The following is a 16,557-nucleotide window of genomic DNA, read 5'->3' as shown; positions in this document are numbered from 1 at the left end:
AGTTTATTTTACATTTAGGTCCAAATAATAACAAAATTGCATTGGAGGTTGTGGAAGTGTTCTCTCTTACTTTATGCTCATCAATCTGAAACAGACTGGTTTCCAGAATCAGAGAGGCGGGCGACACCATGTTCAGCGTCTGCTCTGCTTGGGTCAGCCAGTTGATGAAGTCTTGCAGAGAGTTGTGGAAATCTGTGGCCAGCGTCAAGGCCTCCTCCAGTTTGACCTATGGACATAAAACACAATCATGCTCCATCCTTTCGGACTTTATTAAACACAGATGCAGTATCAAAGAATTTTCAATCATGAATCACAAAGCAAACTGTTGCTGGAAGATAAAGAGGCTCATCGCAAACACGAGCCCTAACCGAATGAGGAAGTTCATATCGCCGTAAAAGCCGATAATGAAGCAGATTCGGGCTAATGGATTTTTAATCGAATGAGGGAGAAACATCCGTTGGGCCGCATGTCACACGGTCATTCTAATGATGTCAGCGAGCTGATGTTTCATGCTGCGTCTCCCCCATATGTCAGTGGGAGCGCTAAAAGTGAACTCAAGAGTGGTCAGTTCTTTATTCTATTATTGGAACACTTTGTTTGGCTGCAGAAGGCTCTGTGATTCTGGGAATGGGACCAAAGTAAAGAGGAAGACGACTGTTCGCTGAGAGGCCAGGCCATATTTGTAGTGAGAGACTCACTTGGGCTTTTTCAAAGGATGGTATTTATTTATTGTCGCTAAACAAGTAAGAACATGTTGAGCGCTTTTATGGCGGGATTCATTTATATTGCTCACAGTAAAATATTTTCTCTGATTAGGGTGTATGCTTCATAAACCATTTTCGATAACACTGTTCTCATTCCTGTTGCAGAGGAGCCGAACCTAGCTGACTCTTCATGCATTATAATTTGTCGTTTTTTATGTTGCTGTACACTCAGCATTATTATCGTATGCTTGCTATATGGTACATATATTCTCTTCTTTGTTGTTGCAATTTGAAAAGGATAATCCAATTCCTCATCATCACAGCGATGCTTACCTTCCTTTCAGCAACTTTGGCCTGCACGGCTTCCCATTTGTCTTTCAGGTTGTTGAGGTCCTGCTCCGTGTTGCCCTCGGGCGTCATAGCGAGCAGCTGTTGACCTTTGGTCATCAGCTCCTTGTATAGCTCCTCCTTTATCTCCAAGGTGGAACACAACTCCTGCGTAGGTGACATGATGCAACAGTCATTTGGAGGAGCACATTCGAGGTCAGCAATGAAATGCAAAACCTGACAAAAGCCACCATGTTCCCACAAACAGTTAAACAGTATCATGTTGGTACTTTAGCAAGTAATCTAGAAATAATGTTGCTAAGAGGCAATGAGCTGTTGAAGTACCATAAATGGAGAAAAAAGGGGGAAACACAACATTCCTGGAGACATGGAAGTCAGATAATACTGAAAAGGTTAAAAACATCATGATGTCTTTTGGTCATCTTCTGCAGTGGGAAACCATCAGTGTCATCTATTTTTCACACTTTGGAGAGCATCCGTCTCCTCGAGGACCAGGCCATCTGCATACTCACTCTGGCATTGTTAAACACGTACCAGATGGACGTTAAGCTGCTCGCGGGCTGTGTCTGGTAAGCCTCCCACAGCCTTTGAAGCCAACAGCTGACGTTCTGTGTCTTTCAGCCATTGCAGCATATCTTCCACCTCACCATGGAAACCCTGGGCCTACAACACAATACAACCTGAGTCAGACAAAAGGTGTCACACATACTCATTGTGCGGAAAGCTGCGATGGGAGAGGTTCGCATTTCTTTGACGCATTCATTTTGCGACCAAAACTGTGCTTGATAGACATTCTGTTGCACATATGTTAACATAAAAAAAAACATCCGATTAATCCTCACATCTGTAATGCCAAAGCTATTTATACGACTCGACGGGAATTGAACGAAGCAGCTAAAGAAATGTCAGATAAATATATCTCATCATGTCTTTATATACCTGAAGCAGAGCGCTTTCCAGTTGCTGCTTCCTCTGCTCAGCCTTTTCCAAGATGGCCTTCCAGCGCTGGTCGAGGTTCTCCAGTTTGCTCCTCAGGCAAGAGGCTTCCTCTCCAGCACTGGATTCCACAAGATCATTCCCTGCTTTGTTCACCGTCTCAACTGTTGACTTGTGAGCCAGTACGTCAATTTGGAGGACCTGAGGAGAGAAAATGGTGAGGAACTCCATCAACAAACCCCTTCCCCTGGTTGTCTGTCTTCATAAAAAATATTGACTGTATGTATGCTCAACAAAGAGAGAAGAAGTGAGAATACTTACATGATGCTTGGCCAGCTCAATTTCAATAGCTTTGGGGTCTCCCCCTGCCTTTCTCTGCTCATTGAGCAGCTCCTCAGTGTGGTTCATCCAGGCCAACAGCTCGTCCAGTGCATGCTGGAACTGTCCCAGTGCAAGAAGGCCTCCCTCTAGTTTGTGCTGAAGTAACAATATAAAACACATTTACATGGTGCAGTGACACCCCCACTAAGATATCAACCGTTCTTTGATTTTTGGGCACCTGCCGGCTGATGATCTTCTCATCCAGGTTTCCCCACAGCATTTTAAGCTCGTACATTGGCTCCTGGATGGCGCAGCGGTCGGACTCCTCTGTCACCTTCTTGAGAAGGAGGCCCGCTTGGTGGTTCAGGCGCTCCATCTCAATCTGCAGCTGGTACGCCTCGACTTTGAACTCCTTAAAAACATTAAAAAGTCATATTGGCAATATAGATATGAAAGTATACGTACATGAACTGCACATCTGCACCTTCTCATTTATTTACGTCTATACTATACCTTGAGCTCAACAATTTGCTGCTTGACAGTTTCGAGGTCTGTGCCCACAGGTGACATGGAGTCCAGTTTGCTCTCCAGGATATCCACCCAGTCAAACATACCCTGCGTGCAAGGCAAACAAAACACGTTACCAGAAGTCAAAGTTAGCCCAGACTGCTCTGAAGTAAATCCATATAAAAAATTGTTAAAGAACAAGGAAAAAAAACAGTCTCGTATCATTTAAAAGGATTATAAAAGGTAATTTTACAATTACTCATATCAAAGCAGTTGGATGGCGGGACAATTCATGTGGGTTGCAGTTTGATCCAAATATAGTAAAGCAGCGTGGGTGGCGTCGCCATTAATTGGATGCTCATAAAACATTGTAGCTGACTGTGATAGATGGCGCTGCAATCTGCCTAGTGTGGTTTTAAACCAACGGCCTTGAAAACAGTCTGGCGCAATGCGAGTTTTCATATATTCTTATCACTGCTGCACAAACTGAAAAGGCACATAATTTAAAAAAAAGTTGGACTTTTACAACAATCATTAATCTTCTCCTACAAGACATGCATGGTCATAGAACACCATAATATATCCAAGTGGGAAAAATTCCCAGATGCAAGAGAATGAAAGTACCACAATAATTCCATCGGCCCTTTGATAAAATAATGTCATCAATTTACCAACGAGTCGTCAAAGACTGTACTGCTTCTCCCAAGTATTTGCATCAATCCAGATGACGTACAAACTTGACATCTTTATCAGTTTATGGTTTCGCAAGTGACCGACATACCTGCAGGCCATCCTGGAATTGCACTGCACTCTGCATGGCGTCCTCCAGCCTGTCAACTCGCTCTTTCCAAGTCTTGTTGAGGTTTTCCCATGCCGAGTTCACCTGGTGCAGAAACACCACATGAATGATACAAAGCACTCTGAAAGAATGATTAAAAATGATTTCACACCTCATCAATGCTTTTCTTTATCACAGGTTTGTCAGGTTCTCCGCAGGCTGTCATGAGCTCAGAGCCTTGGTTTCTAACAGAATCCAGCTCCTCTTGAAGCCCATCAATCTCCTCTTTAAAACCCTATGGAGATAAAATGCAAAATGAAACCTCCCATCTGTCGTTTTCCCTTTTTATGTAGCAGCTGTTTCTGCGCAGACCTCAACAAACTCCTGCTGCTGTTTGACAACTGAAGGATCCACCCCTGGCTCTTCCAGTTCCCTCAGCAAGTCCTGGGTGTCCTTGATGGTGGCGATCAGAGTGCAGTGATCGCACCAGAACCTTTCGGCGAGGTCCATCACATCCAATAGCTTGGCCTCGCGCTCGTCCAGCAAGACTTGAATATCACTCCATAGGAACACCATATGGTCCATTTTGTCTCGTACAGCTAGTGGGAGGAATATAATAATAATAATAATAATAAAAACAATAATAATAATGAAATAAAACATGTGAAGGCTACCTTTGGCAGATAATGCTCTGTCTTTGGACCGCGCAATCATCTCCTCGCCTCGCTGCTTCAGGGTCTCAAAGGAAGGCTGCAGTTTCTCCAGGTCCACACTAACACTTCTATTCTCTGTTATCTGCTCCTTGATTTTGTCCACCTCCGCTGAAATGGAGGGAGGCTGATGCAGGCGCTCAGCAATCCGCTCCAAGGATTCCAGCATGGGGTCGATTTTATCATGGAACTAGTGTGGAATGAAAAGGAGTGATTTGGGTCACTATTGTTTTGGGGGGGAAATAACTGTACAATGTAATTATTGGAAAAGCCTCATGATACAGTGACCAGGTAAATGTGATTCAAAAAAATGTGCAGGAAAAAAATGCCTTTTCACCTGAGTGGATTTGGAGATGGCCTCATCTAACTCGGCTGCTCTCTGTTTGACGTCACTCTTCAATTTGGTGTACAGCTGCTCGGACGTTGTGTACTTCTCCCTGATGGGCAGCCCTTCCTCAGGACTCAGTTCCAGTAATTGAGGTCCTGTCTTATTCATCTTGTCTATGTGTGGTTTGTGTTCAGCAATCAGCTCCCTCATTTGCTTTAGAGGACATACATTTTTTTTAAGCAACTTGTAAGGCTTTTAAATGAAGATGTTGATTTTACCACCAGCGCATTCATACCCTTAGTTCCTCTTGTTGCTGCTTGAGCGTTTCATACTCGATGGCGGGTGGAGGCAGCTGGTTGAAGGTCTTTAGGGTTTCCTGAAGCCACGGTGACAATTCTTCATAGGTTTCCCAAAACTGGCTTGCAAGAGACTGAGCTCTTTCCAGCTGCAGAGAGCGCTCGGAGTTCAGCTGACTCACCGCACCATACTTCTCTACGAGAGTCTGGGTCTTGGCCTGATATGAGACAAGATATTGTTATATATGTAGAAGACAGCAGATACACTAAATATTTGAGATTGTTTTTCACCTTTAACAATTCCTTTTCCTCTGTTTTTTTGCTGCTCATGATGGATTTTCCTGTTTTCACTATTGCATCCACGGAATCTCTGTGCCTCATAATATCCATAGAAAAGGCCTAGAAAACACACTGAAGTGAGTTTGGCTTAAAGTTGAACAAATCACACCCTCAAATAAACTGACCTTATGTGCTTGTAGTTGGGCTGCAGTTTGGTCCTGTCCCAATTTGATTCCACCCATTGACAGTAGCTTACGCTCAGCATCTGTAAGCCATGCTAGTTCAGAATCTGCTGCGTCTTCAAACTGGGTAGAAAACACAAAACAGAATTACTCTCAAGGAAATGGAAGACAGCTAAAGTAGATCAGAACAGAGTGTGGGGTGGGGGCTAGCTGAGAAAAATCACTCCATTCATTCTGGCTCACCTGCTGTGACTTGAGAATGTCTGCGTTGATCCGGTCGACCTGCTGAGTGATGCTGTCACAGACAGCTCTGTACCGCTCATTGTCCTCCGTCACCAGCTTGTCAAGACCTTCTCGGGTGTGCCAGGGAATGAGATCCAGCAGGGAAGTACTCAATTCATTCAGCTTGTCCACTGCTGCTTTTTTGTCTTTTGTCTCCTTGAGCAAAGTCTGGAAAACAGGTTATATCAGTATACATAAAAAATTGTGTGGTGTCATCATTGTTGCACATACCGTAAAATTGTTGTTGTAGTAGTAATGTAAATATCAAAACAAACATTTGTAACATTGCTTTACTGGATTATTTTATGTCTCATATACTCAATATTATGCATCTAATTTAATTGTTTCATCAGTACAGTATATATTCACCAGTGTGGGGAATTGTAGCATCCTATCTAAAGATAAAATTATTTTTACAGCTTACCTTTTGAATGTTTTGGGCTTGAGTGAGCTGCTCGCCGATCGGCTCCTGATCCACATAAGAACTGACTTGGGCCTCAGCCTTTACCAGCCAGGTGCTCAGATCATCGTGTGTTTGGTGCAGCTTTGTGGAGAGACTCAAAACACGCTCCAGTGTGTTCACAACATTTTCACTCATGGAGGTGATCTCAGCATACTTTGTTTTGATTCCATCTAATTTTCCTTGGATAACAACAACCTCATCACCTGTAATAAGAGGACCGCGTATTTATTATAGGGCTTGACAGTTAACGAGTCAAAGCTTTGGCGGTCGACTATTGTACTATGAGGGAGTATACCTGTTGTTTGCTTCAATAGTTCCATTCCATTGAAGAGGGCTATGTCAACATTCTTCTTCCTCAATTCAATATCATTGTGTAAAGCCTAAAATGAAAAGTACAACCTTAAAACAGTGACAAGACAAATGTCTTTGGAGATTATAATATATTGAAAAACGACAACATTTAAAACCAACTGAAAAATGATTAACTTGACAGAAAAGACAAAAGGATGCTGGGCCCGGGAAGAAGTGTGTACCAGTTGCTCTGCCATCTGCTTTTCAAGTGTGTCTACTATGTGGTCCTCCACGGACACTTCCTTCAAACGTGCGTGTGCCTCACTGAGCCAGTTCATGAGGGCCACCTCGTCCTCTCCAAAGAGCTGGGCGTTGGCCAGGGCCTGCTGCAGTAACTCGGCTTTCCTTCTGCAGCGCTCCTGCAGCTCAATGTAAGCGGCCTGCGTGGCGTCCAGCTTGGACTGAACAAAGTCCTTGTCATCAACAGAGCTCACAGCTTTGAGCATCTGACCCAGACTGACAGCATGGAACAGGTCTTTACTGCGATTCATTATCTCCTCTTCTATGGTCTGAGCATGATGGGAAGCAATGCGACACAAACAGAAAAGACAAACAGAAAAGCAACTGAAATTGAATGGAAATGGAACAAATGAAAAGTATAAAATATAAAAACTGGATGGATAAAAAAACTTAAGGGGTGGTGCACTGGTGAACATGACATGATTACCTTATGATGGGAGATCTGTTCTTCCAGCTTCGATGTTTCCGTGCCAACTGGTTCTGAGTTGGAGAGGCGCTTCTCTGTGGCGGCGAGCCAATCGCTCAGAGGTTCTAAAGTCTCATGGAACTGCTGAGTGACCACCAAAATGCTTTGCAGTTGCTTATGCCTGACACATACAGGAGAATAAATTGTAGTACACAGCATATTGATGAATGCCTCCTCTTATTTAGCTAAATGGGGCTAACCAATATATTGGAAAGATTTTATTCACTACACAAAAATATGCAAACATTCTCAAGTATCAATAAAAACAGGTACACTTTATTAAGCGCAAAACTATATCAAATATATGAAATTAACTTGGTAGTTATTTATACAATGAATAGACTCAACAGTGCGCACACCAACCTGTTCTCAGCTTTCTTGAGCAGAGTGTCCCACCTCTGCCCAAGGGATTGGACCTCTTTTGCAACCTTTTCCTTATCCACAGACTCTGCCAGTTCTGCAACCTTCCCCCCTTCGCTTTTTATCAGCTCCACTGTGGGCTTACGGTCATCCAACAGTCTCTGTAAGAGCTGCCACAGCGAACAAAGGAGAAGACTTATTGGGCATCATTAAAATGCTCTGAGCGCAGGCGTTTCTTCATGTTGGAAAACAGTCAATCACAGGCACGTATTACATCTCCATTACGTTCTTAAAAGCTTTAAGAACCGCAATCAAGTCGAACAATAAATGTCATTTAAAGAAGATAAGTTGTAAAGCTGTAATTGTTGGAAACAGAATGGTGTTTTATGTACTGCAAGTGGCACTGAAAGCACACAAGGCATGCTTACTTTCTGCTCTTGTATCTGTGCCTTGACCACTTTGAACTCAGCCGAAGGAGGCTTCTGATTGGCCATGAGCTCCTCCGTGTCTGTCAACCAGCTGAGCAGAGAGTCCAGAGCATCATGGAACCTTCCACAATGCAACAGGGCTTCATGCAGCTGGGCTGAACGCTCAGCGATCTGTGGATGACAAGGTAAAAATAGATCTCAACCATTAGGAGGTCAGTTTAAAACAGTCTCTAGGACAGCACCAGACAAAAATGAATTTTACTAGGACTTCTTTTTTGAGGTTTTAATGAAATGCTTGCTCGTCAATCACATACCTTTTTATTGAGCGTGTTCCACTTTGTGTTAACCTTCTCCAGGTCATCCTCGAGCTTTTTAGTATTGGTTCCTCTGGCGGCGTTCTGGATCAGCCCCTGACTGATGGAGTTGATGTCTTGGAGTTGTGTCTGCAAAGGATCAATGTCTTCCTTTTGGAAAGCCTGCAATTAAAAGCAAACATTGGATTCCTGGGGGTGCACCGTCAGGGGGAACAGATCGTATGGAATGATAGTAGGGACCCTAAAAGCCACTTAAAATGGGCACATGCGGCAATTGAATCAGCCACAATTCAATCAAATGCTATCAAGGACAAACACTTTCATAAGCCTGTGTAACGCAGAAATCCGACAAAAGAACCACAGACTTTTTCACACTCGAAATGGAAAAGTGGAATATTCTGTCGGAATAGTTTGGTTTCACCATTTTGAGCCCATGTTGTTTATACAATCACCGTACATGCATTAACACAAAATTGCGGAATTACAATTAGAATGTATTCATTCATCTTCTGAGCCGCTTCTCCTCACAAACGTTTTTCAACAAAAGTCAGACAACTACCGCAACGTGAACTAATGAAGAAACTGATTTTAAAAGCCTCTTTCAGCAAAGGTCAAAATATTGTTGGTGTTAATGGATAATGCATAAATCCCCATGAAACTTCATTTCTTTATTTGGAAAAGTGGCTTCTATGAGTTAACATCTAAGAATTATATCTCGTATAACTTTACGACTTTTCAGATCCTATTTTTACGCTCACCAGTTCTCTGAACCCATTCATAAAACGATCTCAAAAACTGCCATGACAGTGACTTCTTCCAGACCCTGATGCACAACTTCCCCAACATTGCCAGGTTTAGTGCTTTGTTCTACCATTGGAGCCAAGCTTACAGTGGGAGGCAGCTGCTTATAATCACACAGACGGACGGACAGACAAACTTCCATGCAAAACTTAATTCACCCATCATGTAATCAGATATGTACTGCACAGCGCCAACAACAACCCCTTTGAAGATCCCTATCATTCAGTATGTCATGTTCTCTAATGAAGATGATGTCAGAATGAAGGAAGAAGCTATTTTTGGACACCTGTGATGTAGAATACGTTTTACAGTCTACTTCTGGACAAACGGCATTCAGCAGCGCCTCAATCTCTTCCGCATGTTGGAATGCGTGTAAATCTTTGGGCAGGCAGTCCTCCACTGACTTCAGGAATTCTTCCAGCTCTTCCATATTGTATTGGGACACCACTTGCTGCACAGCGCATGGTTTGGTTTGCTGACGGCTATCAATGGGTAGAGTTACAGAGTTTCCGTAAGTCTCAGGCTGTCTCGCCAGCTCGGTGTCTTCCTGTGATGACACACCCTCGAAGAGCTCAGCTGTGGATAACTCTTCATAGTCTGTTAAAGTCTTCGTATACCACCCGGAGGTTTCGTTGAGAGTTCTAAAGGCTGACCCAGAAGAAGATCTCCCTATGGAGTGCTTGGGTTCTCCACGATTCAGAGTAACCTTTCCATTCAAGTTTACCATGTCAGATTGCACCTGTTGTGGCTCTTGAACAAGGCAACCACTTTGGTAAAGGGAATGATTCTCCCGAGTAGGCGTGAACGGGAATTCATCTTGTCCTGAACTTAGGGACCGAAGCCTTTTTAAGTCCCCAGACAAGTGCATGGCCTCTGAAGAAGAGAGGCTCCTTGTGCCAGGGCCTGGCTTTCTGTGGGATCGTTGAGCATGACGTTCCCTCTCCACAGTAGGACTATACAAGCCAGAGTCTTCTTCGGAGGTCAGAGAGCTGGTCACACTCTGCCCTCTTCTTCCGCTGATCAATCCTGGTCGCTCAACACTACCGGAACATAAAATTCCACTGTGGCTGACATACTCCCCAAGATTTGTAGGGGCAAAAGTCCGCCACGACCGACGATATTTAGGTTGATTTTCTCCACTTTGGGGACGTGCCTTTGGCAGTACTGCATCTGTCGCTCTGATGACATTCCCGTTGAGTTTGAGTCCGTCAAATACGGCCCGCTCGTCCAACAAGGTGGGTTTACGAGTACGAAGCTCAAAAGAACTGGAGTTGGAGAGGACTCCATTTCCACACAGGCTGCTAAAGTCAAGAGTACGGTGGGTGTAGGGTAAGGTACCCGCAAAGTGGCGGGATGTGAGGCTACCCTTAGAGCTTGAGTCGATCTGCTCATTGAGCCGCACAGTGTCATAAATGGACCTCTGAGGCACATAGCAGTCATCAATGTTCAGGTCCTCCTCCTCCCCCTTCCCCACGCAGGACGGGTTTTGTCTGAGGCAATCTGGTCGGCTCAGCGGTTTCCCCATGCCAAAACATACACTCTATTGTCTACAAAGAAAGAAAAAGAAATCTACTATCTGACTGGCTTGTTTCAGTGCGTGCGTATTCTTAGAAAATAAAACTGTGCAAATTAGTTTTCTTTTTTAAAATCCCCTATAAATAATAAATATTTGTGTCTTTTACATAAAAATAGCGTCTCATAAATTATGGTGCATGGATATTCAAAAGCGCAGTTAAATAAATTATATTCCAGTGCTGAAGTTTCATCGAGGATCCATTTAGGCTTTCCCTTTAGGCTTCTCCCTCATTCCACTGACAAAAGTTAATCCCATTTCTTCTGGTTCAAGGTGCATCCTTTTTCCTCTGAAATGTTGGCAGCATCAATCCTGAAAATCCCAAATGTGCAAAGTGAAATATCCACGCGTGGATTCCGACAGGCTCTTGGAAAAAGTGTGGCTTATTCCAATGTGTCCCGGTACTCGAAGGATAAACAAAACAGCCTGCCCTTTCTCCCTCGCCACTCGGCTTGCAATGACAGACACCCTCCTGGCAGAGGCTTCCATGCCCCGCCCCCGTTCATTATTCCCACAACATCTGCCACAACTCCATTTGTGCTCGAAACTGCACCGGCAAATGCTGATTGGTCAACGCGACCCTCCAACCCAACCCCCTTTATAATTCCTTTATGTCTGCGTGGCTTTTATGACTTCACTTCTAAGTCTTCTTTTACATCCTGACATAATCACTTTTCTTTCATGTTTTCATGTTGTATATTTTTTTTCAGATTGCCTGCCTCTCATCACAATGCTTTCAACTCTGTGTAGATGATCCTTTTTTTTCATTTTCTTTTCTTCCACAGGACGGTTGTGTTGAACCCTGCAGATACTCTTAATTACTCTGGAATGCTGAGCGAGGCACAGGTCGCAGGTAATTTAACACCGGCTGCCATGCCAAGTCCAAGAAGGGTCTTTTTTTGTCTTGTGACCGGAGTAGAGAGCAGCAAAGCAGCGGGAGGACATCAAGCAGATGATGACCGGAATTTATTTTTGTTGGCCTGATTTTCAGCGCCACCAAACGACAAAAGGAGCAAACAATCTCAACTTCTTTGTCCCGATTATCACGCATGAGTGGAGATGGAAAAAGATGCTGACAGAGATGAATTACCATCTGAGATCTGCCGGGATTAAAAAAAAAAAGAAAAATGTCATTCTTGATTTCTTATACAGTTCAATATTTGTTGATGCTGTCCATAATTCTGTACTTTTAAAGTTTGTGTTTTATTTCAGCAAGACCAAAAGGTTAGGGCGATAAAAAAGTTTTTCATAAATTTTCCCCGAGCTGGACAGCTCAACCTCCAACTAAATCGAGACAGAGCTCGAATCACCACTGGACACAAATATAAGCAATCTGCTAATTTTCCCACATTATGAAGTGTTTTGCAGAAATCTCAAATGTATTATACATATAGACTTTATTTTCCTCAGTGCTAGGTTTTGCTTGGCCAACAGTTCTTTCTGACATGCTTTTTCAGTCTACATAATACGTGCACACGAAAAATTATTTCACTTTTGGTAGAAATGTTTTCTTCCAGTCAATTACTTATTGCCATGAAATTGATGAGACAGCTTTTGGCTTGGTTTTACTGCATTTAGCAGATGGAATAAAAAAAGACATGAGTCTGTTTCAAAGTCCTTGTAATGGAATAGTTTGAAATAGAAGATCGTCGTCTCAGTCAGTCATTGCCATGGCAACCAGAGATAACAAACATTCATGGACTATAATTTCATGAACCAGCCTGATACCCGGCCACCTCTCTATTAATTATTCCATACTTCTCCTTGAATGTGTCATTGCTGTGTGGCAGTGAGTAATTTTTTTTCTTTAACGTAGATTCACTCCAGTGACTAAGAAGATAGATATTCCATTTTAAATGAAAACAGGCTCTGATGTAATGTCTGAAGAGCACGAGTCACCAACGCTATAACCCCCAGCGCATTTTAGTCAGAGTGCGAATGATCACATACAGTACATACAAATAGCAGTCCATACAGTATGCACCTTTCACAGGCAAGCTTCTTGAGCTGACGTCAGGCATATCTCTTGCAAAACCTGACCTAAAATGGTAAGAGCCCGTGAAAGAGAGCAACCCAAGAACCCTTCTTCTCTGTTTATTCTTCTCTCACTTAGGTTAGTAACAACTCTTATCCACAGACTACAAATCAGAGTATGATGCCATTGGATTGTGTTGTTTTTAAGCTATTGCAAAGAAAGTCTGATTCTGCTTTTGACAACCCTTTGACATGAATGAATACAAAGGGGGGTTTCCCACTAATTCCCAGCTGATTCCCAGGACAAAGAGGGGTTGAAAACATCTCCTCCTCCCCAGCAGGAATCCCCCATCCTATTAGAATCTTTGCAATTCAAAAGGAGCTGTGACATTGTGGCACCCCCCTTTTGTACCCCCCAAAAAGAAAACAATCCTTTGACCTACATATTTCCACAGACACATCTGTGTCACTGGGCCAAAACACATCTGTTTACATTGTTTTACTGACATGTTATTTAATACTGACCTCAAGTGTTTATCATGTTACAGTTCTGAATGTAGGCTAATCCTCTTTTGGGAATACTGCAAAGGAATTTAGAGGCTTTTAAAATATTTGTGTCAAAACCTTGTTAATAGCTACATTTTATCCCTCACTGATAACAATGACGACGTGCAATGAGGGGGAAGTATTCAAAACAGACCTTCAAGATGGATCATGGATATAGGGCTGTGATTACAAGGATGACATGTCTAAGTTAAATTCATCAATACTGATATCATAAAAGTTTATATTGTGTATGGGAAAGGCGTGTTCATCACATATGCCGGTTAGAAGAAATTTTTGATCCAGCATGGCTGTGCCTCAGTGCACAGATCAAGCTTGGATGAGTTTGGTGAGGGAGAACAAAGTTGGTGACCCCGGCCCTCTCTCAGATCCCAACACAATTAAAATACTCTATGACCTCACAGATGTTGGCCTGAATAAATGGGACTGAGATTCTCAGAAACACACTCAACTTTTTTTTTTTCTTGGTATGGCGCCGTGTGTGGCTGCCTCCCAGCAGTGTTCTTTCTCTCTTTTCCTCTTTATTTCCTTCTTTTCTCCTTTTCTGTGTGTCTTTTTGTCCATTCGGCGATGCTGGTGCCTTCTACCGCACCTCGGTATCTCTTCGGATCGGATATTTTATTTTATTTTTTTCTTCCTGGGACCGGGATCATTGGTCGAGACCGGTGTAACTCTACGACGGCTTCCTGCTTTTCCGGCCAGTGATGACCGGGTCCCTCGCTTTGGCCTTGCAGCCGCAACCCCTGTGGAGAGTCCGCTCCCTCATGCTCGTCGGAACCAACGACTTTCGCCATGCTAGCCCCGTGGTTACCATCTGCACGTGCCCTGACTGGGTGCCCGGGACGCTGCTCACACGTTTGCCTGCTTTGTGATGTTTTCACCAATTCACGACCACGGTCCATTGGGCGCCGTTGAACTGGACTGCCCTTACACCTGTCGATGGACCCCGTGGAGGCTATTTTGTGTGTTTTGGGGTGTTCTCTTGTATTGAGGGGTGCTGGTTGGCCGCTGTTACTTTTTTTCCTTTGTCTTTTAGCTTTGATGGCTTTTATCTTGAGCACTTTCTGACTTTCTCTGTGGCGCCGTTGTGTGGCAGCCTTTTGAGAGCCTATTGAGTTGCGCTCATGCCATCTGTGTGTCTTTTGTATACCCACTCTGTGGTATGGATACTGCTGGGGCCTGAATTGCCCCACCCTTGGGGATCAATAAATATTCAATCAATCAATCAATCTCTACATTCGCTTTCTTTCCTGGTTGTTACTTTAAGTGAACACATCAGGAAAACGGAACTTGAAGCTGGCTCCAATGACTTGACATGGCTACAAAGGATGGAAGCCCATATCCATCATCCGGGACTAAAATGACACCCTGCTGGTCACCACCTGGCTGGGTCCCAAAAATCTACCTTCTGCCTTAAGCAATGGCTCTTTTGTTAACGGCTGATTTCTTTGACGAGCATGGAGTCCCTGGAGGATTGTGGCTTTTGTACTCAGAGGGTTCGAAAGAAACCTCCTGGTCATGTGCTCCATTGTGAGTCGGTGCTATGGAAATGATCTGAATATTTTAGCGCTACTATGAAACTACAAAAGTTGCTTAAGAACAAACTGTGATTGGCTTGATTCTGAACCTGAATTAGATTTTTTTTTTTCTAATTTGTGACTGTTGTTGTGGAATAAGATAAATGTTTGGGCACGTACCTTAAAAACCTCCAGCTGTTGATTGATAATGTCTGTCTCCATGCCGACCGCTCCTTGGGAAGTTTCCTTGTCTCCAGCTTTGCAGAGTTGATCTTCCACATGTTGAAGTTTTCCACAGAACTCCTCCAGCTTGAGCAGAGTACTCTGCACCTGCCGCTCTCTGCCTTTGGCTCGGTCCACCAGCTTGCCACACTGCTTGCTCAGCGCATCCAGGTCTCTCTTCAGACCCAACAGGTCAGGTGAGGAGTCCGTTTCGAGCATCCTTTTACAGCCATCTCCTGCATCGGCCGTGTTGACCATCAGCGCTTCCAGCTGTGCTAAAAATCTCTCAATGTTCTCCTGCTGCTCCTTAAGAACAACCAAGTCCAGATCTACCGGAGCCATGTTGTCCAACTCATCATCCAGGTCTGTGAAGCGGGTGAACATTTCCCGGATGCTGTTTTGGAACTGCCCAATGCCCTGCAATTTGCTTTCCAGGACCTGGCATGTCTCCTCTAGCTTCTTGTTAAGACTGCTGTATTCCTTTTCTATGCTGTCAGCTTGCAATAGCAAGTCTGTCACTCCATCAGCATCCGGGAGATCAACCACGAGGGTCTTTGCTAAGCTGGTAAGGTGTTCGACTTGGTTTTGCAGCCCTTCAAGGCTTTTCTGTTGGGCTTTCATGTTGGTTAAGTTCTTACTGCTGTAGGCCTGTACTCCCTGGGATTCATAAGCATCCAGGAGCTTCTTAGCTCCCTCTAGATGAGCCTTAGTCTCCTTAAAATCTTCATTAAATTCTTTAACAGTATGTGAGATCTTTTCCAAGGATTCTCTTTTGTTCTGGAGACCTTCCAATAAACAGTCCACTCTTTTAGAAATGCTCGCCGCCTCTTTTTTAACTTCATCCGTGTCAGCGTCAGCCACCTCGAGAAGGCTCCCCGCAGCATTGTTCATCTGTTCCACCATCCCTCTGTGCTTGTCTACATCTTTCTGAAGAGCTTTCACTTGAACTACAGCATCCTCTACAGCAACAGGGTCAACAGCAAGTTTGACTCGACCCTCTTTGGCTTCACACTCCTTCACCCAAGTGTGGAGCTTCTCCACATGCTCCTCAAACGTTTTAGCTCTCTGCAGGGCAGTCTTAAGTTTTTCACCCTGTGCATCGGAGCTCTTTTTCACCTCTTGCCAGTTAGAGGAGAGCAGAGACAGTTGACCTTGCAGCGCCAACTTTTCAGCACCATCAGTGTTTTGCAGAAGCATTTCGCCTTCCCCTGCTATTGAACTGTAAGTGGCTTCTTCTTCTCTGAGCGCCACCTGAAGGTTATTGTGCTCATCCAGAGTTTTTTCAAGGACGTCCACTTTGGCAGAGATGGGCTGAGGTTTCGACTGGTCTTGCAGTTTCTGAGCCAGCCATGACTGGAAATCTTTGGAGGTCTGATGAAACTGCTGGGAGCTGGCGAAGGTTGAGTTCAGCTGCTCAATTTGTTTGGCTGCAGCATGACAAGAAGAAGACTCAGAGAGGGTAGACTTCATCAAGGCTTAAAAATTTGTCACGAGAAGAATGACTCACACTACGATCAGGATGTTAATCTTAACAAAAGTGAGTTTCAACAACAACAAAAAAAAACAGCCCACAAATTTAATCTAGCTGTAGATGGAGCCACATTTTTTTTTCT

At 43.8% G+C, this 16,557-nt stretch overlaps 1 protein-coding gene across 12 annotated transcripts in view; it reads right to left on the bottom strand.

Moving 5' to 3' along the window:
• Nucleotides 1-16,557, bottom strand: part of dst (dystonin) — a 76,073-nt gene that overhangs the window by 10,628 nt on the left and 48,888 nt on the right. For all 12 annotated transcript variants that reach the window (XM_061284789.1, XM_061284790.1, XM_061284791.1 and 9 more), the window contains 24 exons: nt 14,903-16,371; nt 8,294-8,455; nt 7,980-8,150; nt 7,555-7,721; nt 7,153-7,312; nt 6,668-6,994; nt 6,430-6,514; nt 6,096-6,337; nt 5,633-5,839; nt 5,393-5,512; nt 5,220-5,327; nt 4,928-5,146; nt 4,642-4,845; nt 4,269-4,494; nt 3,967-4,193; nt 3,767-3,889; nt 3,598-3,699; nt 2,823-2,924; nt 2,548-2,721; nt 2,310-2,465; nt 1,992-2,189; nt 1,587-1,715; nt 1,038-1,199; nt 71-226 (listed from right to left, as the gene is read on the bottom strand). In XM_061284789.1, coding sequence (XP_061140773.1) covers nt 71-226; nt 1,038-1,199; nt 1,587-1,715; nt 1,992-2,189; nt 2,310-2,465; nt 2,548-2,721; nt 2,823-2,924; nt 3,598-3,699; nt 3,767-3,889; nt 3,967-4,193; nt 4,269-4,494; nt 4,642-4,845; nt 4,928-5,146; nt 5,220-5,327; nt 5,393-5,512; nt 5,633-5,839; nt 6,096-6,337; nt 6,430-6,514; nt 6,668-6,994; nt 7,153-7,312; nt 7,555-7,721; nt 7,980-8,150; nt 8,294-8,455; nt 14,903-16,371 — 5,396 coding nt within the window. The remainder of the gene's footprint in view (nt 1-70; nt 227-1,037; nt 1,200-1,586; nt 1,716-1,991; nt 2,190-2,309; nt 2,466-2,547; nt 2,722-2,822; nt 2,925-3,597; nt 3,700-3,766; nt 3,890-3,966; nt 4,194-4,268; nt 4,495-4,641; nt 4,846-4,927; nt 5,147-5,219; nt 5,328-5,392; nt 5,513-5,632; nt 5,840-6,095; nt 6,338-6,429; nt 6,515-6,667; nt 6,995-7,152; nt 7,313-7,554; nt 7,722-7,979; nt 8,151-8,293; nt 8,456-14,902; nt 16,372-16,557) is intronic.

This window comes from Syngnathus typhle, linkage group LG8 (genome assembly GCF_033458585.1).
Source record: "Syngnathus typhle isolate RoL2023-S1 ecotype Sweden linkage group LG8, RoL_Styp_1.0, whole genome shotgun sequence".
Classification (NCBI taxonomy): Eukaryota; Metazoa; Chordata; class Actinopteri; order Syngnathiformes; family Syngnathidae; genus Syngnathus; species Syngnathus typhle.
Note: the sequence above shows the minus strand (reverse complement) of the source record. Positions and strands in the feature narration are given on the sequence as shown.